General features: G+C 47.7%; 2 protein-coding genes across 2 annotated transcripts in view; one reads left to right on the top strand and one right to left on the bottom strand.

The window, feature by feature from the left end:
- Positions 1 to 247: 247 nt before the first annotated feature.
- On the top strand, positions 248 to 19787 carry niban1a (niban apoptosis regulator 1a). The gene is made up of 14 exons (XM_055059365.1): positions 248 to 560; positions 7357 to 7487; positions 8124 to 8252; positions 8332 to 8446; positions 11532 to 11696; positions 11965 to 12080; positions 14037 to 14141; positions 14230 to 14392; positions 14459 to 14646; positions 15886 to 16032; positions 16107 to 16217; positions 16773 to 16880; positions 17044 to 17155; positions 17608 to 19787. Exons 1-14 carry the CDS (start codon positions 506 to 508, stop codon positions 18660 to 18662), a joined length of 2700 nt encoding a protein of 899 aa, XP_054915340.1. The 5' UTR covers positions 248 to 505; the 3' UTR covers positions 18663 to 19787.
- Positions 19788 to 19795: 8 nt separating this feature from the next.
- The window catches only part of kifap3a (kinesin-associated protein 3a), a 31556-nt gene continuing 26859 nt past the window's right edge, over positions 19796 to 24492 (bottom strand). Inside the window, exon 21 of the mRNA XM_055060303.1 lies at positions 19796 to 20841. Within this exon, the coding sequence (XP_054916278.1) occupies positions 20682 to 20841 (160 nt within the window). The 3' untranslated portion in view covers positions 19796 to 20681. The remainder of the gene's footprint in view (positions 20842 to 24492) is intronic.

Here is a 24492-nt window from a genome sequence, read left to right as displayed (position 1 = left end):
CTCTTCGAGGAATAACTTCAATCACTTTAATGTTATCAGGTTAATGGAAAATGTTAAATATTATCATTTATCACAATAATTATTGGGACAATTTATCGTCCAGTAAAATAATCGTGTCCGTAGAAACAGTTAAGTTTCAGGTTTTCCTCCATTCAACTCTAAGACTTTAAACTAACCAATCACAAGCTTCCAGACCCATGACATCATCAGCCGGGATTCCTGCTTTCAGTATGTAAACTTCTGGCCGAGGCGGATTATTTTATAATCTTTGTTTCTGGTTGTTGGATTTTATTTACATGAATAATTTAGATGATAAACTTGCGGTGAACATGAGGAACCTGCGGGACTGAGGAGGAGGAGGAGGAAGAGGAGGAAGATCAAGAGGAGGAGGAGCAGGAGGAGGAGCCTCCCTCCTCTTCCTCTCCGCGGAGCCGCTGATCCAGTTCGCACCTGTGGATCCAGCCGCAGCAGCTCCAGCCGCAGCAGCTCCAGCCGCAGCAGCATCATGGGGGTCTCCGCGTCCAGCCTGCTGGATGAAGCCAAATCCGCCTCCATCAGAGGTAAGACCTGGGGTCCGCGGACTCTCAGCGGGCGCAGGGGGACCTGGACTCAGAACAAAGTTCTGGTCTGCGCGGATCGGTGTAATCAGAGTACTGGATCACAGTAGTCCGATTACTTGCCGCTGGTTCTCTTCCTGAGGAACCGGCTCGGTTCTGGTTTTCCTGCTGCCTGAGCTGCGGGTCCCTGCGGGATGTGCGGCTCTGGGCGTGTCTGCGGTGACGGCTGGCTTTATGTGCAGATTACCTGAGCCGCAGGTGCAGGAAAAGCAGGTGTTCCGGTTCGGATCAGACTGGGTTTGCTGGGAGAATCTCAGCCGCAGTTCGGAGGCTCTGGCGGTTCTGCTGCAGAGAAATAATTTGACCCAGTTCGTCAATCTTCTCTCGGTTCGGAGACTTTTTCTAACTTACTCAGTGAAAACAGAGAAGAGAAACAGAGGGAGGACTGGTTCTGGTTCTGGTCCTGGTTCTGGTCCTGGTTCTGGTCCGGTTCTGGTTCTGGTCCTGGTCCGGTTCTGGTTCTGGTCCTGGTCCGGTTCTGGTTCTGGTTCTGGTTCTGGACCTGGTCTGGTTCTGGTCCTGGTCCGGTTCTGGTTCTGGTTCTGGACCTGGTCTGGTTTTGGTCCTGGTCCGGTTCTGGTTCTGGTTCTGGTTCTGGTCTGGTTCTGGTTCTGGTTCTGGTTCTTGTTCTGGTTCTGGTCTGGTTCTGGTTCTGGTTCTGGACCTGGTCTGGTTCTGGTTTTGGTTCTGGTTCTGGTCTGGTTCTGGTTCTGGACCTGGTCTGGTTTTGGTCCTGGTCCGGTTCTGGTTCTGGTTCTGGACCTGGTCTGGTTTTGGTCCTGGTCCGGTTCTGGTTCTGGTTCTGGTCCTGGTCTGGTTCTGGTTCTGGTTCTGGTCTGGTTCTGGTTCTGGACCTGCAGCCATCAGGATGAAAATCCAACTTGAAATCTTGAAAAACTTCATTTATTTCATAAAAAGCCAATTTAAAAGGAAATTCCAGTTTTCTCTGAAATGTTTCCAATGATAAAGAATAAAATTATTTCATAAACAAACTGGAATCAACAGTCAGGCGTCACAACAACCAGAGGAAACGACCCGACTTCCTGTTTTCTATGACGCCGCCATGTTGAATCCATCCTCCCAGGAGGGCGGGGCTTGTCTCTCGGCCTGTTCTGATTGGCTGATCGATGGGATATCTGGGATTTCACTTTCATTTCCTGTTTCATGGAAACGCCAGACTTGTGACGTTTTAACACATTTGTAACGAAAAGCAGCCGATGAGATTCTGCGGAGCGTCTGTCCAGATGAAGCCGTCGGTTCTGAGGCTGGAGGACGACCAGCTATCAATAAATGTAAATATTTATTGATCTTGCTGCGGTTCCAGACTCAGGCGGGTTCTTCATGAATCCGCTGAGCCTCAAACCGAACGGCTCTCAGGAAGCGAAGCGTTGAGGTTCTCATAAAGCCTCATGGACGCCGGGAACTTCCTGATGTTTTCATGCAAGATTTCGTCGGCCCTCCACACTTTGGAGATCTTGAGCCTCATGTTGACAAACCGGTTCCAGGTGTGATCACATGTTCTGGTTTCAGGTTCCACATGGAGCTCAGCACAAGAAACCTTTCTTTGGTTTTGGTTGCTACGCTAAACGGTCTAGTCCAAACATGACCTGGATATAAAACACCAGATTTTATCTCAACTCTGCTGGATTCTTGTTTCTCACTTCCTGCTGCCTGATGAGGAAGAATTAGAGCATTTCTGGATCATCATCATCATCATTGTCATTTTTGCAACCAGATCTCATCAGATGCTATAAATGTTTGGATCTTGACTCCAGTAGTTTCACTGCTTCTGGTTCCGGTTCGGGTTCTGGTTCCGGTTCCGGTTCTGGTTCCGGTTCTGGTTCTGGTTCCGGTTCTGGTTCTGGTTCCGGTTCTGGTTCTGGTTCCAAACCTTTCAGTCTCTGTTTTACACCGGATCCAGTTTCATCATGTTTATGATGAAGCAGGGTTCTGTAGAACCTGGAGTCCAGTTTATTTCTATAAAACATTTCAGTAACAAAGCAGACACTCAACCAATATGTTGATCAATATTATTATTGATCGGCTGCATTTCAGTCCAGATTTAAAGGAACTCTGTGTTTCGACAGTTTCTCAGTTTTCTGGAAGTTTGTTCCAGATTCGTGTCGCATAGAAGCTGAAAGCTGCAGATCTTTAATACATACGTTTATGTCAAACCTCTAAGAAACTCAGTCGATCATAACAGACAGAAGCTCATTTCAGTTCATGATGTCATTTCTCACATATTTGGGTTTTTTGCTGCTTTATGATTTTTTTTTTACCTGATCCCCAAATATTCAAATCAGCCAATTTTTCCAGAAAAAAGTTTTTACAGTGTAGTCGCTGCTTTTCTGTTCTCACTTAAAACAATAACAACACAGAGGCGTTGATTCAGTTCAGCTTCCTGATCACTGATCACTGATCAGAAACTGATAATCTTCTGATGTTTAAGTAATTTGGTGGCAGATAATTCAGGTTAATTTACACGTTGAGCTGATTTATAAATCTATTGATGAATTTATGAATCTATTCTCCTCATGTATGCAGAAACTCAGTCAGAACCACATGTGCAGGTTCTGTTCTGGACTGAGACTCCAGAATCCCTGATTGTCTTTTTTTTTTATTCTTCTACATGGAAAAGTTTCATTTTACTGGATCGATCCATTTTTAACATTCATGTAAATCCAGAGATTTGCTCTAAAAGCTTCTTGGTGAAGCGAGGAGCTGCAGTCAGGAGTCTGAACTCCAGCAGCAGCTGCTGCTCCATCCTGGCGTTCCCGCTCCGCGTTTCCTCCCGTTCTCCCGCCAGCTGCCATTACGCCACCGCTCAGACATGCAGACGGAGGGGAAACCCAACGCTCCGGACTCGGCCCGACTCGAGTCCTCACCTCAGAGTGTGAGCGAAGCGTCGTAACGTTCCTCTGCCAGCTGCAGGAATGTTTGCAGAAATGCTGACAGGATTTTCAAACTTCACGTCTGACCGGCTCTGCTCCCGGCACCGCCTTGCTGGGCCGGCGCCAGACCTTTAGATTCCAGAAATATGTTTTAAAAATGATGTCAGAGCTGCAGAATCTGAGAGTTCTTGTTTCAGATGTTCTGGTCCAAACAGAAAAATGATCAGAAATGCTGAACTCCAGCATCCAGGTCAGGAGCTGGAACAATCCGGATCCTGATTTTCCTCATTTTTCAACATAAATATAAAAGTTATTGAATAATTTACAGCTGAAATGGAGATAATGGAGACTAGTGTTGCTTTTCCATTAAATCAGAAATCAAATGAAACTCAAATGAAACTCAAACACTCGTCTCTCCAGTGAAGTTCCTCTGACATCCAGGCCTGTGATCCCTGGTTTTCCTGCCGTTTTCCCTGTTTGGGAAGTTTCCCTGTGGATCGACGCCGTGGACGAACCGGTTCCCACTGTGGAAACTTTCCCTCTGTTTACATGTTGCCGTGTGTGGAAACGTGTGACATGTGGCGACTCGCCTGCAGCTGGAAATCCTTCATTCAGGTTCAGACTTTGTGACAAATGTTGATTCATAAGAAGCTGAGGAGTTTCACGTGTTCACGGATCAGGTTTAGACGGATCCAGTTCTACCAGAACCGGACCGGCTGTGTTTCTGGGTCGGAGCCTCTAATGGCTGCAGGTTTTCATCCAGGTTTGACTGTCGTGCTTTTATTTTGGCAGCAGGATGTGAGGTCAGCAGAGTGTTGCTATGGAAACGACAGACCCGCGTTCCGACACGCCGCTGGTTTGGGCCGGGCCGGTCCGACTGGCAGAGCGGCTCCCCGCTTCACATGATGATTCACATCCAGACTGAAACTCCACCAGAACCAGAGACATGGGCCGGCCCAGAACCGGGCCGGCTGGTTCCACACACCAGGAGGCGTATGTAAATATCTGAGCCCTTTCAGATCTGAAACGGTTTGAATAAGAGGTGAAGATGCTGGTCTTCATATCGCCTGGAGGAAACAATCCTGAGTTACTCTGGGGTCAAAGGTCACATGAAACCTGTCTGGGCACAGCAGCACAGCATCAGGTCTGCAGGTCAGAGGTTTTGGCTAACTGAGTCAGAACCTCTGACCTGCAGATTTATGCAGATTCATGCTGGATGAGAATTTTGCAGGAAAATTAAAACGATCTTTTGTTTTTATAAACATTTAATTCATTTTTAAAATGATTTCTGTTTCGAGGATTTCATGAGAAACAATCCAGAGTTTCTGAGGCTGGATTTTCTCTGAGTCCAGCCCGTCGGTCCAGAAGGTCCAGTTCGGTTGGTGAGGTGTGACCTCTGACCTCTGGTCCTCTAAACGTCGGTCTGGGTTCAGTTTTAATGTGAACACCAAGTGGACTGGAGACCTCGTCAAAAGCAGGAAGTGGACTACAGCGCAGTGGATTCTGGGTAACCTAAGCTAACATGCTAGCCTAGCGCTAGCAGCAGAAATGGCTCCTAGTCTTCAGCCAAAGACTAAAGAGAAATCACTAAACTCTGATGCCGCCATCTTGTTTCATCTGGTGAAACAGGAAGTTGCTCTCAGTGTCTTCAGAGGTTTTTGTGTCATCTCCTGCAGTGGTTGTTGGTGCAGCGCCCCCACAGGCCAGGAGGGGAACAGGCTGGTTGGACTCAGAGAAGCTGGAGGTGGAGCAGATGTTCTGGTTCCAGTAGAACCGGGTCGACCCAACTGAAGGTGGAAAATATCCTGAAAGGCTTAAAGGAAGCCCAACCTGTTAGTTGATGCTTCATTCACTGCTCTGACTGTCGGCTGCTTCGGTAACTGCCTCTGATCCAGATCGTTCCTCTTCTTCTCTGGACCCACAGCCCGTCTTTTCTGACCGAAACACCAAACTGATGTTTTTCCTCCTGCAGTGATTTGCTTTTTCCAGGCGATGGTCGTCTCTGCGGTTCTTTCCTCCATAAAGCGGCTCTGATGCTTTGTTTGCTCCACTTTATTTGCTTGGTCTGCAGCTCATTTGGATCTGATTAGTGTGTTAGTCAGCAGGCGGAGCAGACCGGCGGCTCATCGCTCATGAATGTGAACAACAGAAAATGAGCCAATTGTTTTCAGGAGTCTTTTTATTTTTCTCTTGTTGGACTAAAACTCTGATCTGCAGAAGTTTCTCAGTGTTTGAGTAGAAACAAAGTTTCAAAGTTCATCTCCAGATTCTTTCCTCCATTTTGGTTTTATGATGGAACCTGAAACAGAGAAGAAGAAACAAACTAGAGCTGCAGATGTTTTGCATGAACTACGTCGTCTCTATTCAAATTTCCTGTGAGGCTGAACTGAGTCCAGCTGGTCCAGCCTTAAACAGATGAGCTCACCAGAGCAGAGAGAGAGTGTGTGTGTGTGTGGTGTGTGTGTGTGTGTGTGTGTGTGGTGTGTTGTGTGTGTGTGGTGTGTGTGTGTGTGTGTGTGTGTGTGTGTGTTGTGTGTGTGTGTGACAGCAGCTGCAGAACTCATCAGGTCCGAAACCTGCTGCACGTTTTCTGCTTGCATGTGTCGGTCAGCAGGCAGAGGCCGACGGTCGCCAACGTCTTTGTATTTTCTACTTTTAACTTTCTATATTATTAATATTAAAATGAGAGATCCTGAAGTAAACATCAGTTTTTGTTAAACACCTGAGTTTGCTGTGTTTGGGGTCAGAGGTCGTTTTCCAGCTGAGCCTCCCGGATGTCCACGCCGTTCAGTCGGCAGCAAATCATCAGGAGCTTTAATGATCCGTATTGTTCAGAACCAAAGGAAGAAAACAAGGAGATTCAAAGTGCAGCTGCTGCTTGCAGAAAAAGCAGACTGGCCCTTTAAATATCATGATTTATACAGATGATTTTAAACAGTCTTCTGATCGATTATTGCTATTAAACAGCCAATATTTGCATCATTTCAAACCAGCAGGTCTGGATTTGTGATGAGCTTTTATTTCAAATCATTGATTATCATATTAGTTTTACATTTTGCTGCTTCCTGATTGGCTCTCTGGGTTCTCATTTTAACTGGGACCAGCTGTTTCCCACTGGGAGGCGGGACGCCGTGGGGAAACCCGACGATGATGGAGCCAAACATCTGCATGTTCATCCATGAAGATGAGGCTTAAAATGCCAGTTTCCTCCAACTGGAGCTGATGGTTCCCAGTGTAACCAGTTAGAGGCTCCAGCAGAGACGAACCAGCGGAAACAGATTCACTGCTTTAGTTTCAGCAGAATAAAATCTGAGGATTTTCTCTGAAATTTGCTGATCCAGGTGATGAACTGGATCAGAAACATCATCATAATCAAATCAATAATCATAATAGTATCTGATTAGTGACTAAAAGGAAAATTATTAGTTTGTCACATTTCAGTATCAAGTCAAATGAAACAACTATTTCAATTTGATGAGTGGCATCATCACAACGATCAATACATGATCGTTGATCAATACATGATCCAATATATTGGTTAATGTTCCATTATTATGGTTCAACTTAATGGCTATAAATCAATAAATTAATCCATAAATGATATTTATTTATGTCAGCAGATTTTTCTGATCATCTTCAGTCAGTGGATTTTCTTGATTTGGATCTAATAACGTTTCATTGTTTCTCCGACTCGACCCGGATCCGTCCGGATCAGTCCGGATCCGTCTGGATCCGTCCGGATCAGTCCGGTTCCGTCTGGATCCGGGTCGAGTCGGATCTGTTCGTCCTCCATCAGCCGCCTGACCGCCATGTTTGTTTCTTCTTCTTGTGTCCGTTCTGTGGTTCAGGCCAGGCGCAGGCCGAGCTCCAGGACTTCGCTCCGTACTACAGGAAGCAGTTCTCGGTGGCCCGGTTCGCCCAGGTGGAGGAAGAACTGAAGCAGAACAAACAGCTGATCACTCAGCTGCTCAAGCAGAAGGTGAGGATGCGTCGACATGGAGACCGCCGCCACTCAGACGGTCGCTGATGGATGTTGATGGGAAGCGGGTCGATGAATAAATGAATAAATTATCAGGCAGGATAAGGGCTGGCCTTTGACTAGGCCACTGTAACGTATTGATTCCAGCTGTGTTGTTTGGGTGACTGAAGTTGGGCGGATTCACTATCAAAGCAAAACAAGCCCAGGTCATCACATGACCTTATGACCTTTCCTAGAGTCACATAAAACCTGATTTTAATATCTATATAAAATCAGGTTTAAATGCTGGTATTTAAATCTAACATAATAATTTCCATATTCTATATAGTCCTTAGATATTATATTATGTTTATTTTGTTCCCATGTTTCCTGTTTGAAAAGAAAGAGAACAGGAAACAGAATTGCTCAGAAAATACTCTCCCTTCAAAATAAGAGCATGAATATCTAACTCCTTGAATTCTTAGCAGTTGATAACAAAAAGCCTCATTTCATTCAACTGGAAGTTTACAAAACAAAATTAGTGCTAATGAATTCATACAGACATATGAGCTTAGGAGAAGCTAAGTGCGCTAAGCGTTTTCAAAGTTAGCATCGTCTTCATGGCTTCAGTTCCTCTTTGACTGTTTCTACCAACAGGAGGCGCCAGAGGAAGCCATCGCCCTCTATGAAGACGCCGTGTGGTACTTTGACGACAACAGGAAGTGGAGGGAGCGGTTCGTTGTGGTGAGAGCTAACTACTGCCTGGAGTGTCATGAAAGCCTGCAGGTGAGTGAAAAACTGCTCTGGTACCAACATGCTGCGCCAGGAGGTTCTGTTCATAACCCGGTTCTGGTTCTGCTGTCAGTCTTATGTTAAAGGAGCCAACGCGTTATACAAGCTGCTGCCTACAGGGGGCACTGTTCTGACCACAGAGGACAAGTACATGGAGATGGTGGACAAATGCTACCCTGATGACAGCAGTGAGTAGAAACACTCATCAGATGCTGCTGTTTGTTCAGGTTTCTCTGTTCCCCCATTTGGGTCCCATATTTATGCTGTTCCTTTAGCTTCAGCTATTCCTTTAGCTTCAGCTATTCCTTTAGCTTCAGCTATTCCTTTAGCTTCAGCTATTCCTTTAGCTTCAGCTATTCCTTTAGCTTCAGCTATTCCTTCAGCTTCAGCTATTCCTTTAGCTTCAGCTATTCCTTTAGCTTCAGCTATTCCTTCAGCTTCAGCTATTCCTTTAGCTTCAGCTATTCCTTTAGCTTCAGCTATTCCTTTAGCTACAGCTATTCCTTTAGCTTCAGCTATTCCTTCAGCTTCAGCTATTCCTTTAGCTTCAGCTATTTCTTCAGCTTCAGCTATTCCTTTAGCTTCAGCTATTCCTTCAGCTTCAGCTATTCCTTTAGCTTCAGCTATTCCTTTAGCTTCAGCTATTCCTTCAGCTTCAGCTATTCCTTTAGCTTCAGCTATTCCTTCAGCTTCAGCTATTCCTTTAGCTACAGCTATTCCTTTAGCTTCAGCTATTCCTTCAGCTTCAGCTATTCCTTCAGCTTCAGCTATTCCTTTAGCTTCAGCTATTCCTTCAGCTTCAGCTATTCCTTTAGCTTCAGCTATTCCTTCAGCTTCAGCTATTCCTTTAGCTTCAGCTATTCCTTCAGCTTCAGCTATTCCTTTAGCTTCAGCTATTCCTTCAGCTTCAGCTATTCCTTTAGCTTCAGCTATTCCTTTAGCTTCAGCTATTCCTTCAGCTTCAGCTATTCCTTCAGCTTCAGCTATTCCTTTAGCTTCAGCTATTCCTTCAGCTTCAGCTATTCCTTCAGCTTCAGCTATTCCTTTAGCTGAAGCTATTCTTTAGCTTCAGCTTTCCTTCAGCTTCAGCTATTCCTTCAGCTTCAGCTATTCCTTTAGCTTCAGCTATTCCTTTAGCTTCAGCTATTCCTTTAGCTTCAGCTATTCCTTCAGCTTCAGCTATTCCTTTAGCTTCAGCTATTCCTTTAGCTTCAGCTTTTCCTTCAGCTTCAGCTATTCATTCAGCTTCAGCTATTCCTTTAGCTTCAGCTATTTCTTTAGCTTCAGCTATTCCTTCAGCTTCAGCTATTCCTTTAGCTTCAGCTATTCCTTCAGCTTCAGCTATTCCTTCAGCTTCAGCTATTCCTTCAGCTTCAGCTATTCCTTCAGCTTCAGCTATCCTTTAGCTTCAGCTATTCCTTTAGCTTCAGCTATTCCTTTAGCTTCAGCTATTCCTTCAGCTTCAGCTATTCCTTTAGCTTCAGCTATTCCTTCAGCTTCAGCTATTCCTTCAGCTTCAGCTATTCCTTTAGCTGAAGCTATTCCTTCAGCTTGGTGGCCATTAGTCATTAGCTTGGAGTTTTACAGTTTAGAGTCTGGTCTGATGGAGACCAGATTCTAAACTGACCAAGCGCGAAGAGAAGTTTTGAATACAATCATTACAAGTTTTGAGAAGAAAGATATCCATACCTGCTTTCAGACGGAAAATGTTTGCTCTTGAATTGTGGCAGGAAAATTGCTCCATATGTGTTCAGCTGCAGCAAACTCTGGTTCAGTTTGAATGTGAACAGCAAGTTCAATTACTCCTGCTTCAAAAGCAGGAAGTGAACCACAGCGCAGGGCATTCTGGGTAAATACAGCCAAAGCTAACATGCTAGCCTAGCGCTAGCAGCAGAAATGGCTCCTGGTCTTCAGCCAAAGACTAAAGAGAAATCACTAAACTCTGACGCCTCCATCTTGTTTCATCTGGTGAAACAGGAAGTTGCTCTCAGTGTCTTCAGAGGTTTTTGTGTCGTCTCCTGCAGTGTTGTTGGTGCAGCGCCCCCACAGGCCAGGAGGGGAACAGGCTGGCTTGGGTCAGAGCAGCTGGAGGTGGAGCAGATGTTCTGGTTCCAGTAGAACCAGGTCTACTTGGTCTTTACCCTAAAAATCTCATTTTGAGATCAACAGAAACCTGCAGACAAGATTTGATTGTTTGAGAACCTCAGATGAGCTGTGGTGTCCCTCAGGGGTGTTTTATGATAGCTCCTCCACTATCAGGATTATTTCTACGACACTCGGATGACAGACAGCCTTCGTTATTATTCCATTTTGAGACAATCTTCTTTGATTTGTTGGTAAATTATGAACCTTTTGACCCTTTAATCCTCAAATGATCAAATATTGAAGCTTTTTGGATTTCATTCTTGTCTCCATACCTTCCTCTCGATGAGATCAGTGCAGCTCCAGGTTTCTGCTCCAGCTTTCGGTTTTACTGAAAGCTGAAGTAGTTTGGAAACAGTTTAATGTGTTCTAACCTGCCTGGTTGACCTCTGACCCCCGCTGCTTCCTGATCCAGTCTCTGTGTTAAAGCCGACTCATTTCTCTGCAGGAATCGATGATGCAATAATTTCTGCTCTGAAAACGAACCGTCTCTGCTCAGCTTCAGGTTTCTGGAAAGTTTTGTTTTGAGTTTTTGCAGCTGATTTGGATGGAAGCAGTAACCAATCAGAGCTCCTGTTGCTCGTATCTGGAGGTCAATCTGGAGGTCAATCTGTAGCATCACTGAACCGAAAAACAAAGTTCGTTCTGTGGAAAAACAGAACTTGGTTTCCATTTTTTGCATATTTAATGTAAACATTGGTTCTAAATGGACGATGCAGGATGAACCATCAGGAATGATTTAACTTATGACATTTATTTATTACTATTATTATTATTATTATTATTATTATTATTATTATTACCATTTCGTCTTCCACTATTTTTTTTCCTTCCTCTACTTTCTCTCCAACTGTTTTTAGCAGCAGTATTTCTTCTTTATCATTTTTTCTCTGCTGCTTCCTGAAGGTCAGACAGTCGATCCTCCTATAAACACCAACAACAAATATGAGTCTGAAAGGTTATTAATCATCCTCTGAGTTAGAAACATTAAATAATCTGCTGCTGTAGTTTATAGGATCCAGACAGGAAACAGGAAGTGATGACACAGTTCTGTCTGAAGCCGGACCAATAGGAGGAGGTTTAGTTGGAGTCTCTGTTTGGTCCAACCTGGAGTTTTTCCTGCTGTTTCAGACGTGAAGGAGGAGTTCGCACCTCCTCTGCTGGGGATGCCGGGGGAATTCCCGGTTTACCTGCGCCTGCCCTACCGGAGGGATTCCTACTTCTGCTTCAAGCAGGAGGCCAAGCAGGCCGCCTTCATCTCCTTCCTGTCGGACTGCATCAAGCACCAGAACCAAGGTGGGAAACGCCGCTTCAGTCCTGCTGCTTCTCCCTGAGCAGGACGAGTTTAAACCTTCCTGACGATCACATGAGAATCAGACGTTTAGCTGCTGCACAGAAACCTTCAGCTGTGATGCTCAGCATCGCAGCTGAAGGTTAACTGGCTTCCCTGGTGCCATGGTGACAGGCTCACCTGAGCACCCGGGGAACCTTTAGATGATGCAGATCGCCGACGCCGATGAACGAGCCGACAGACTGATCCTGAACTCTGCTGCGTTTCCTCCAGACTTCCAGAAGAAGAAGACGTGTGAAGTCCAGGCGTTCCTGAAGGCCATCCAGCTGCTGCGTCAGGACCGGGGCCAGTACGAGGCCTGGGACATGCTGATCGGCAGCGACGTGCGGGTGGGTCTGCTGCGGCGCGGCGGCATCATGCCACGTCTTACTGTCGTTTATTAATCATACTTCTGGGCAAACAAAAATTCCCCCTGGAGTTCCTCAAGGTTTTGTTCTTGAAATGCTTTCATTCAACATCTATAAGCTTCCACTGACAATCAGAACCAAGCGGTTCTGATTCCACTGGCAGACAAAGGAAGAATATCAGATTATACATGAACTTTTGCATCAATATCAAGGATTTATTGACTGAAAACAAGCATCAAATTCTTGCTAAAAAGTCACTTTTATAAGTTAGTTTTGTCTGGTTATTAAGATATTTGCTCTCCAATCGAGACCAGACAGTTTATGAACATGAACTCTGTTCATATTCATAAATGATTCAGGACCAGAGGACCATCAGTGGGCCGGACTTCCTGCTGCTTTTCACAATAAAACCCCCAAAATGGAAACGGTGGAGATCAGGAGTGAAAGCCGGGTCAGGGAGGCAGAATCGGCTGACTCGGGTTGAAATGTTTCACGTCTCAACAGGAAACAGAAAATCTGCTGCGTCTTTTCGTTTTCAGCAGAAAGAGTCACATTCCTGCCAAAAACCCCGAGGAGCTCAGGAAGCAGTCAGAGCAGCAGAGTTATGAATCCAGACAGAAATGCCTCTGAACACAGGCGTTTCCATTTACTCCAGGTCTTTGAACGCAGCACGCTGCCTCTGCCTGCCTGGTTCTTCTGGGCGTTCAGGTGAATTTCATGAGATGAATTCGGCTTTGCTCTGAACTCAGCGTGCTGCGTTCAGGGTCAAACACTTCCTCCCTCATAAACACGCCTCATTGTTTGTGGCAGGAATGTGACTCCATACCAGCAGGACCATCCTGCTGAAAATCAGTCGGTTGTTCCAAAAGGTCACTGAAACCAGAACCAGAACCAGAACCAGGCAGCCTTTGGTTCTCTGGGTTCTGGAACAAACTGCCTGAAAACATCAGAACAGGAAACGTTCCTATTGGCTGCAGCTGACCAATAAAACCTGCTGCTTGGTTTTCTTACAGTTATGAAATTGGTTGCTCCTGTTTTCATCTGTTCTGGGTCTGCAGGAAGTTTTCAGCTTTGAGTCCCGGAGGAGAGCGGCTCTTTGTGGCGGCTCCCCTGCAGGCCCCGCCCACACGCCGCTCCATTGTGTGCTGCTGTTGTTTCAGGAAGCTGAGCTCAGCGTTAAGTCACGCTTCCTGTTGCTAATAAACCCGACAGCTCAGAGTTTCTGCCTCAGGCTCGGAGCTGAGTGATGACTGGGACGACTGGTCTTCACTCCACGCCTGCAGAGTCATGCATCCCATCTGAACACTGAACCATTGTTCAGAAAGTTTGCTACATTTTTAGCTGCATGCTTCAGTTATTTTTCCAGAAATGAAACAAACTGCTCCACAAAGGCAACAATCAGCTGACCGTCAGGCCGCCTTGGGGTCGTCGGGGTCAGGCGCGTCTGCTTCATCGTGGCGGTCCAGAGCCTCAGAACCTTCATCAGATCGCCGCCCCCATTTGGCGTCTGAGTACATTCTAGCTCTGCAGCTCTATGAACTGATGATGCAGCAACACAGGATGACCAGCAACCATTTGTTTGTTCAGAAGAGAAAATGTTTTGTTTTCAAAGACATTTGAAATGTCACCAGGGCAACATTTAGTTAGTTTGTAGTTGACTACTTAACTATTTAACTTATTTAACTAGCTAACTAAATATTTAGTGACATCAAAACTAGTATAACTAGTTAGTTGAACTAAACTAATATTTCTCTTTCTATGTTATCAACATAACATAATAATCTAATGTAGGGTTAAGGGTTAAAGGTTAGGGTAGGGTTAAGGGTTAAAGGTTAGGGTAGGGTTAAGGGTTAAAGGTTAGGGTAGGGTTAAGGGTTAAAGGTTAGGGTTGGGTTTGATCCTCCGGGTTCTGACGGCTGGACTGCGTTCTGCTTTCAGGTGATGGCCAACCTGGTGATGGAGAAGCTGCTGCCGTCTCTGGGGAACGACCTGCTGCCTCGCCTCAAAGCCAGGAAGACCGACAGGAAGAAGACGTGGTTCATCGTGAGTCCGATCAGAACCTTCAGAATTTCCTTCTAAAACTTGTAATGTGGGCCGGCGGTTGAAACGCTCCGACTCCTCTACCTGCCAGACGATGGAGGCGGCCTACATCCTGGTCCAGCAGCATCTGCTGGACGGCCTGACGGCGCTGAAGGAGGAGTGCAGGGAGTCCGTCCGGCAGCAGGAGGTTCTGATGCACTCCGACATGGACCAGATCCTCGACGCCCGGCGGCAGCTGGAGGAGAAGATCCGAGGTAACGAGCCGCCTGCAGCGCCAGGCTCAGAGCTTCAGCCGGTTCCGTTCTGACTCTTTTCTCCAGCCAAGGTCTCTGCGCCGGCGGAGCAGCTGTGCTCCGAGTCCGTCCAGCCCTACCTGGGCTCGGTTCTGGAGGAGCTGATGGAGCCGATCAGCTCCGGCTTCATGGACGGCCGGCAGCTGATGGAGGCCAAGATGGACGAGGTGTGCCAGGCCGTCCTGCAGGGAGCAGAGAACGACAAGCTGAAACAGGTCGGTTCCTCCTGCAGGTCTGGAACTGCCGGACCCCATCCGGTACCGACTCACTGTAGAACTTCACCTGTACAGGACTTGGATCTTCCAGGTTTCCTCTCCGCGTGATGAGAACCAGGCGACCAGGACGTTCATTTTTACTCAGACCTTCATGAACCGAACCGAACCGAGCCGAGCCGAGCCGAGTCGAACCGAACCGAGCCGAACTGAACCGAACCGAGCTGAACCGAACCGAGCCGAACCGAACCGAACCGAACCGAACCGAGCCGAACCGAACCGAATCGAGCCGAACTGAACCGAACCGAGCCGAACTGAACCGAATCGAGCCGAACTGAACCGAACCGAACCGAGTCGAACCGAACCGAGCCGAGCCGAACCGAATCGAACCGAGCCGAGCCGAGCCGAATCGAGCTTCTCCTGCCGCTGAACCTTCAGAAAACGTCCCTCTGAGCCTTAAACTTCAAAGTAACGTCTCCTCTAAAGTTTTCCAGAATGCAGACCGCTGGCAGCCTGACAGTCGGTGTCGTTTCATCGTTAATCGCTTGATGAGGGGAGAAAACGGCGATAATAAGGACGGGAAACTCTCTGTGTGTTCAAGTTAACTTCATTAAAATCATTACTAACCATGGAGACAATGCTCCACCATCATGGTTTACCATGTATAGAAACAAAACAGGTTCGCTTGGAGACTCTGAGTCTGGTCAGTGTTACCACAGAAACATCGGCTCATTTCAGTTCATTCAGTCATCACAGTGACTGAATGAATGATGAGTCAACAAACGCATCAGGAGGGAGGCGTTTCTGAGCTGCAACTGCTGTCTTTGGGTTCACTACGCACAAATCAGCTCAACTCCAACCAGCAGCTGCTAAACCGTCAAAAATAAGTTGGGAGAAAAGTTGAAGTCGCTCCATTGGACCAATCAGGGTGTTTCTGATCGACCACACAACTTTGGAGGAAATGATTGACGAGCTGCAACATGTAGTTGTACTGAGATGTTATCAAAGGAAGAAAGAAGGGAAGCTGTTGGAGACGTTTGGCTGCTGCATCGGACCAGAACCGAGTCAGGGATTAATATTGACTGACTTCCTTAAGGCCTTGAACTACTGCCTCTCAGATCCATGCTGCTGTCTGGCTGAATATCTTCTGATCTCACAGCTTTGACACTGAGAATCATTTGAGCACGTGTGCTGAGCCGTGCAGAGTCCCGGGTCTAAATCCGTCCTTCTGTTCTGCCTCAGGCTCTGGGTGAGATGGCGAGACCCAACCTGCTGGACTGCTGCCTGAAGATCAGCTCCCTGCAGGACAAACTGAAGCACCTGCAGGAGCGCTTCGGGTTCAGCACCATGACGGCGGTGACCCACGGCGCTCAGATCGACCTGCAGCAGGTGGAAGGCTGAGCTGCCAGGTTTTCCGGTTAGTTTTGCTGCTGCAGGTCTGACGGTTTCCTCGCTGCTTCCAGCTGATGGAGAACGCGGCGTACACTCTGGAGCTGATGCTGAAGAAAGCCCTGCAGGACAACCCGGACACGGCCGGCGCCGTCATGGACAAGGCCAAGCACAGGATCCTGAAGGTCAGTTAAGGTCACCGTCACTGTTTTCAGGCAGGTTCTGGTGTGGGCTTTGACTAGACCACTGCAACAGTTATTCATTTTCTGCTGATGACCCAGTTGGGTCAGAACTTCAGCTGTCGGACAGATGGACTCACATTTAGCTCTATAAAACATCCATGTGGCCTGATGACATTTGTGACTTTTCCTTTAGCATTGGAAGCAGCGAAGCTGGACTCAGCTGCAGCAGCAGCTGCTGCTGCAGCCGCTAAAAACTAAAACTGTTAAACTCTGAGTTGTTCTGAAGGCAGGATGCTTCATGAAGCTGCTGATCTGACTGACGGGTTGGCTCCGGTAACTGAGCCGTCGATGCTCTAAGTGAGGGGGAGAGTAATGGCTAGTGTTAGCATTAGCATTGGAGACCAGCTGGTCAGCCGCTGGCTTTTCCTTTTCCCTCTGCTGTCCATTAGCATGGATCTGCTGTTAGCTTTGACTTGACCAATATTCCCAGACTTTTCACCCACGACTTGCACATCTAAAGTTAACACTCCTTTGACCTCTGACCTCTTCTCCCTGCAGCAATTTGACTACGACAGCAGCACGGTGAGGAAGAGGATCTTCCAGGAAGCCCTGGTCTCCATCATGCTGCCCTTCATCAAGAAGAACCTGGCCGACTCCTGCAAACCAGTAAGCCTCAAACCAGTAAACCTTGTCCAGACGCACCTGCAGCTCTGGGCTGTAGACGTCCGGTTCTGTCCTCATGGTTCTGTCCTCATGGTTCTGTCCTCATGGTTCTGTCCTCATGCGGTCCGGTTCTGTCCTCATGCGGTCCGGTTCTGTCTGTCCACAGGAGCTCCAGGGTCTGGAACAGACCGTCTACACTGACTACTCCAACTTCATCCATGTGGAGAACGTCTATGAGAAGATCCTCCTGGAAATCCTGGACAAGGAGGTTTCTAAGGGTAGGAAGCAGCTCCTCCTCTTCCTCCTCCTCTTCCTCCTCCTCTTCCTCCCTCTCCTCTTCCTCCCTCCTCTTCCTCCTCCTCCTCTTCCTCCCTCTCCTCTTCCTCCCTCTCCTCCTCTTCCTCCCTCTCCTCTTCCTCCCTCTCCTCCTCTTCCTCCTCCTTTTCCTCCTCCTCTTCTTCCTCCCTCTCCTCTTCCTCCTCCTCTTCCTCCTCCTCTTCCTCCCTCTCCTCTTCCTCCCTCTCCTCCTCCTCCTCCTCTTCCTCCCTCTCCTCTTCCTCCCTCTCCTCCTCTTCCTCCCTCTCCTCTTCCTCCTCCTCTTCCTCCCTCTCCTCTTCCTGCCTCTCCTCCTCTTCCTCTTCCTCCTCCTCCTCCTCTTCCTCCTCCTCCTCCTCTTCCTCCTCCTCTTCCTCCTTCTCCTCACCTCTCCTGTTCTCTGCTGGTCCTGCAGTGGTGAAGGAAGCCGCCAGCCTGCATAAACACAACTTGTTCAAGGAGAGCAGCCGCTCCAGCCTGTCCTCCGTCTCCACGCCCGGCAGCCCCGCCCCGGCTCTGGCCTCCTCCATCAGGTCCCCGTCCCAGACTCCTCCGTCTCCCCTGGCCGTCAACGGGCCGCGCCCCGGTCCCACGGAGAAGAACGTAGGAGCAGAAGTCCTGCAGGCGGCCGAGACGCTGCTGAAGGAATTGGAACCGACAGCAGTCGAAGGAACCAGAACCGACCGAACGCTGAAGGTAGAAGGGATCAGCTCAGCAGACCCAAAACCACCTTCAGCCGAGACTCTGGACCCATCAGAACCACAGATCCAGGAAAATCTCTCCATCCAAACCGAAGAACCCAGAACCCAGAGAACAGACCAACAAGAGGCAGAAACCACTTCTCCAGAACCTCCTGCTGCTTCTCCAGAAGGTCCAACTGTTACAGAACCTCCAGTTCCAGAACCTCGAGCTCCAGAACCTTCCGTTGTTTCAGAAGCTCCAAGTCTGGACCAAACCGATGAACCTGTGAATCATCCAGCAGAAGAAACCGGATCTCAGCCTGCAGCCGCCGGCCAGCAGCCATCAGCCATGCTGGCGGCTCCCCCTGGTGGTGAAGAAGCAGAAGACGTCGGTCTGAAGCTGAAGACGGAGGACGCAGAGTCCCTCTCCGCCTCGGAGTCCCTCTCCGCCTCGAATCCCAACCCCCTGGGCGTCTCGGTGGGTCGTGACTCTCCACGGTCCGACCTGGAGTCCACAGCAGGAACCTCAGAAACCTCTGAGCTCCTGGAGGTCCAGTCAGCGCTGACATCCGAGGACCAGACCTCAGCGGGAGAACCGTCCATGGAGGCTCAGACCGGAGGGGTGGAGGCCGGAGCCGGAACCACGGCAGAGAGTCCATCAGAACCGGACCGAGCTGCGTTCTCCCGGCCCGCCGGGCCCGATGTCCAGCCGCTGGACGCCGTGAACGACATCCGCAACCTGTTGGTGGAGGTGATCGAGGTGGAGCATCATTGTCCCAAAGAGGAATGAACTGGGTGATCCAGAACCAGAACCAGAACCGCCTTAACTGCTGCATGAAGATATAATAACTTATTTAAACAAATCATTTATCAGGTTTCAGCTGGAGGCGACTTTAGGAACTTTGAGACGTTTTATGGTGGAAGCTTTTCTAAACCATTTGGCTTCATCTGAGTCCAAGCAGAAAGTTCTGCAGAACTTCACCGGGTTCCTGCCGGTGACGTCCTGCAGGATGATTCTTTCCTATCAAACTGGGTCCAGAACTATCCAACCGGGTCAGAACTACCCAACCGGGTCAGAACTACCCAACCGGGTCAGAACTACCCAACTGGGTCTGGAACTACCCAACCGGGTCAGAACTACCCAACCGGGTCAGAACTACCCAACCGGGTCAGAACTACCCAACTGGGTCTGGAACTATCCAACCGGGTCCAGATATGACGGCATTGATAGAAAAAAAAAATGATTTCTGATTCAAAAATCAAAGATTGAGTTTTTTCCCATCAAAATTTTGACTTTTTGTTGGAAATTTAGTGATTTTTCTCATATTTGTGAGATTAATTTTGAAATTCCATTTTCTTTGTAGCAAATTTTCAACTCTTGAAATCCAGTTATTTTTTCTGGAAAATGAATCAGACTGTGAGTTTTGTCAGGAATGTTCTCCCCTACTGCCGTGGTGCCAGCAGAACCTCCATCACTGACCTGCTTCCCGACGTTCCGGGACGAGATTCCCGCTGTTCCCACTGTGGGAATCCAGCCGGATCAGATCTGCTGGTTTCGTTCGATCCGACATGAAGAATCCCAGCAGGAACTGAATTCCTGTTTCACCAGAACCGTCTGGTCCAGGAGCAGCATTCTGGACCAGCTGGTTCTGCTCCATGGATAAACTGGATTTAGTGGGAATTTAAAACACGTGGTGCCTTCGCTGTCCATGGAGACGGGCAGCTTCCTCACCGAAGTGCCTGCGCCGGACCGGTTCTGTTCTCCCAGCAAAGCAAACGCAGCAGGATGACGACGACAAAGCTGTTTAGACCAACCAGCAGGATTCTGTTGGGTCAGAACCAGAACATTTCCTCCTGGTTCCAGAACCAACAGACATCTGTAGTAACGTTTCACAATAAAAGCATGAAGGTTTCAGTCGGCTCTTGTTTTTTTATTTAAGTTGATGAAACTAGCAGCAGATTGAGCCGCAGTGATTTATCAGCACAGAAACATTTCAATTTCAAAATAAAAGCCTTCACTTGTGACCAATCTGTCCACAAAATGGCCCCCGCGCCGCACATTGGACACCCATCAAAACCGGACCTGCTGCATCAGAACCAGTGAGGCTGAAAGGTAAGAGATCCAGACATCAGCCAGACATTAAAGTTCTACACCGGGTCGGATTGGGTCAGTCTGGGTCGGATCGGGACATTTTGGACAAAACAAGTCAAAACATTGAAGCCATAAAAACAAAGAAAAAAAGGAAAATATTTTTTATTTTCACTGCTGGAGTTTTATCCTCTTGAATTCAAAATGTCATTTATAGTTTCAATGATCCAGATTAATAACATTAAATACATGTAATAAATATATTTATGCTGTTTATGGATTAAATATTTTCAATTTGTCTGAATCAAAATCTACTTTTTTATGATCTCCTGTGGAAACTCAAAGGTTCTGTTGTGGCCCGGTTCTGGTTCTGCCGAACATTCGGACTGTTGATCTTTTGCTTCTACATGTTTTGATCAGGAGCATTTGAGTTGCCCGTCTGCAGTTGCCACAGTAACGGGCCCTTTAAAGCGGTTTAACCACACACAATCGGACTTTAACTAGACCCAGTTTCCCACATGGTGGAGGCTGGTGGTGCTGCGGGCTTTGAGATTTTTGGGATTAGAGAATCGATCAGGGAAATGAGACCCAACCACTTAGAAACCCTAAATATGAATTAACTTTGACCCCAACGCAGTTCCTCTCTCGCAGGAGGTTTCAAACGGAACCAGAACCATCCAGGTTCTGGTTTCTTACAGACACAAAGGAAAACCAGAAGGCCTAGTCCAAGTCCCAGACCTTGGGGAAGGATCCGGGTTTACCGGGAAGCGTTGGCGCTGTAGCTGTAGAAGATCTGCTCATCGGGCCGGAAACTGACGGGATGAACTGGTCCAAACTGCTGAAGGACAAAGAGAACCAGAACCAGCATAAGAACCAGAACCTGAAAACAGAACAGGAACATGTCGATATAGTAAGTTCTGTCACACAGGGAAATAAATTTCCTCTATTATTTTTACAGCCCAGTTGTTTCATCTCTGTTGGAAGATGATGTCATGATGTTTCCAGAAGTTTCATAATATGGCAAACATAAAACTCTGCGTTTCAGACATCATATATTTTTACTTCAGGTTCTTATTCCTGTTCAAATCAGTCACCATAATTACAACGGGATGATGCTAATGCTAGCAGCTTGTAGCTTAGCAACGATGAAGCTACACATGAAATGTGCTCCGGGCCCCAGAGGGCTGGTTCCGGCCCTGCTGTGCAGTAAATGGACGACGGGTGAACATGGATCAGTTTCTCTGGATTCCTCTGACCCTGGATGACCTTCAGCTGGCAGAAGGCCGACCTTGGAACCATCTTCATGACCCTGAAGGTCAAACCTCCACAACTCAGAACAACTGAAGCTGCAGAGACAGAACTCACCACTAGGTGGAGCTCTCACTCCACTCCCAAACCTCCTCTGGGCCCAACCCGTCCTCCGTCCACCAACCGGACCTGCAGAGGCCCAAATGTTCCAGCCGCCCACAGTGGGAGTGGGAAGCAGGAGTTCATGGCTGGAGGGGATCGCCGTGGAGACGGAGGACGATGAAGAGGAGGAGCATGGCTGTTTGTGACTCCACATGACCTCACATCATCATGACCTCACATCATCATGACCTCACATCACCGTGACCTCACATCATCATGACCTCACATCACCATGACCTCACATCATCATGACCTCACATCATCATGACCTCACATCACCATGACCTCACAACATCATGACCTCACATCATCATGACCTCACATCATCGTGACCTCACATCATCATGACCTCACATCATCATGACCTCACATCATCATGACCTCACATCACATCATGACCTCACATCATCATGACCTCACATCATCATGACCTCACATCATCATGACCTCACATCATCATGACCTCACATCATGACCTCACATCATCATGACCTCACATCACCATGACCTCACATCATCATGACCTCACATCACCGTGACCTCACATCATCGTGACCTCACATCACCGTGACCTCACATCATCGTGACCTCACATCACCGTGACCTCACATCACGTGACTCACATCACCGACCTCACATCACATGACCTCACATCACCGACCTCACATCATCATGACCTCACATCACCGTGACCTCACATCATCATGACCTCACATCACCGTGACCTCACATCACAGTGACCTCACATCACCATGACCTCACATCATCATGACCTCACATCACAGTGACCTCACATCACCATGACCTCACATCATCATGACCTCACATCACCGTGACCTCACATCATCGTGACCTCACATCACCATGACCTCACATCATCATGACCTCACATCACCGTGACCTCACATCATCGTGACCTCACATCACCATGACCTCACATCATCATGACCTCACATCACCATGACCTCACATCATCATGACCTCACATCACCGTGACCTCACATCATCGTGACCTCACATCACCGTGACCTCACATCATCGTGACCTCACATCACCGTGACCTCACATCACCGTGACCTCACATCACCGTGACCTCACATCACAGTGACCTCACATCATCATGACCTCACATCACCGTGACCTCACATCATCATGACCTCACATCACCATGACCTCACATCATCATGACCTCACATCACCGTGACCTCACATCATCGTGACCTCACATCACCGTGACCTCACATCATCGTGACCTCACATCACCGTGACCTCACATCACCGTGACCTCACATCACAGTGACCTCACATCACAGTGACCTCACATCATCGTGACCTCACATCACCGTGACCTCACATCACCGTGACCTCACATCATCATGACCTCACATCATCATGACCTCACATCCAGAACTTTTGGGATTTCTCCAGAAGGTGGGAGCGTTTCTCTTCCTGTCTGGCTAAAATACGAGCTGCTTGCGTTTCCCCGCCGCGCTGCAGTCATTAAGTTTTTATCTAAATCACGTCCAGCGCCTCCTCCTCCTCCTCTTCCTCATTCTGCTCCTCTTCCTCATTCTGCTCCTCCTCCTCCTCCTCCTCCTCCTCCTCCTCCTCCTCCTCCTCCTCTGCCATGTTTCCCCCCCACCGGGGCAGAAATATGTCCCTTCCCTCTCCACACGCTAAGGCTGTCAGACAGGATTTGGGATTTGGGCTAAAGGAGGAACAGTGAAGCTCTGATTCCGGCGGGATCCGGACCGGACCAGGAGGAGAATCTGAGACATTTCCCCTGAAGAAGCCGCTTTAGAGGGAATTTATCGCCTCAGTTTCACCTTCATCTGTCAGAAAATCTGAGAAAGGAAATTAATTTTCCAGCATTTCGTCTGCAATTCCAGCGTCTGCAGTTCTCATTTTCCCAGTGGAGAAAATGATAAACGTCGTTCATCGTCTTCCAAACATTTTACCAGGATATTAAAATCTGAGAAACCACAAAAACTTCTATTGTTAATCAAAATTCAATGATGGTTACAAAGTGAACATGCAGGATTTTATAGAAATGAAAGCAGTGAAGAACCAGCTGATAAATGAACCACACTGATTAGTTACAGACATTTCAACACGCTAAAAATTTTATGCAATTAATCTCTTTCTTTCTTTGTAAACAGGACAGAATATTTATATTCTAATGTTTCTGCCTCAGAAAACCGTAAAGTTAAACGAAACATCGAAGCGTTGAAATGTCGGAGCGTCTTCTCTCAGATTAATTTCTGCTTCTAAAGGATCTGATTGGATGCTGGGACAAACTGATGTGTAGCCGTGGTGCTAATGGAGTTAGCTTATCAGATGTTTGAATAACCTAAATAAGGTTAAAAACAATAAATATTGTTCAGTAATTTAGCAGCATATTCTTTATTGAAAAGGTTTATTTTTGAAGTGATTGCGTGACAGACGCTTCATCAGCCTGATTATTGATTAGCTCCTCCTTCCTGTAATGATCAACATGGTTTCATTTGTTCATGTTTCAATACTTGAACTGGAACTTCAGGAAACTGGAAATCGGCCTATTTAAAGCAGGAAGAACCTTAAAATCGTTTCTGGATTGTGTCAGGTGATGTTCAGTGTTCCTGTGGATCGAGATCCAGACACGTTCCTGAGGTTCTGGCCCGGCTCTCTGAGGTCCGATTCACACCATGTTTCACGCGGTTCAGAACCGGCGGCCGGGTTGGCTCTGATTATTCTGCTGAGTCTAAGTGAAAGCGAGCGGCTCCCCCGCCGCTCCGGGCTGTCAGAGACGCGCTGATGGACAGCACAACACAAACACCACGGAGGCGAAGCGTCTGTCGTCTGTTCGGATCGGGTTCTGGACCCGGCCGGGGCCAAAGAAAAAATTCCTGCTGAACAGTCTGCCGACAGGAGCTTCATCTCACGCGAGCAGCGCTCCGATAATGGGACAATTTTCTCTGAATCTACTCTGGATTTCCCAAACAATCCATCAACTCAGCCGTGGATCCCATCAGCTGCTGCCCGGTTCTGGGGACTAGCAGGAAACCCGAGGTCGGTTCTGGTGATAACAGCAATGAGTTTTAATTCCCAGCCATCGGCTTTAAGTTTCAGCCCGGAATGTCGG

This window comes from Poeciliopsis prolifica, unplaced genomic scaffold (assembly GCF_027474105.1).
Source record: "Poeciliopsis prolifica strain line A6 unplaced genomic scaffold, Auburn_PproV2 SCAFFOLD002, whole genome shotgun sequence".
NCBI lineage: Eukaryota > Metazoa > Chordata > Actinopteri > Cyprinodontiformes > Poeciliidae > Poeciliopsis > Poeciliopsis prolifica.
This window is presented reverse-complemented; position numbering and strand designations above follow the sequence as displayed.

Coding starts and splice junctions, on each gene's coding strand:
- niban1a (XM_055059365.1), top strand. CDS start 506: ATGGGGGTCTCCGCGTCCAGCCTGCTGGATGAAGCCAAATCCGCCTCC. Junction 16,218..16,772: donor CCAAGCACAGGATCCTGAAG/GTCAGTTAAGGT, acceptor TTCTCCCTGCAG/CAATTTGACTACGACAGCAG. Junction 17,156..17,607: donor GGACAAGGAGGTTTCTAAGG/GTAGGAAGCAGC, acceptor CTGGTCCTGCAG/TGGTGAAGGAAGCCGCCAGC.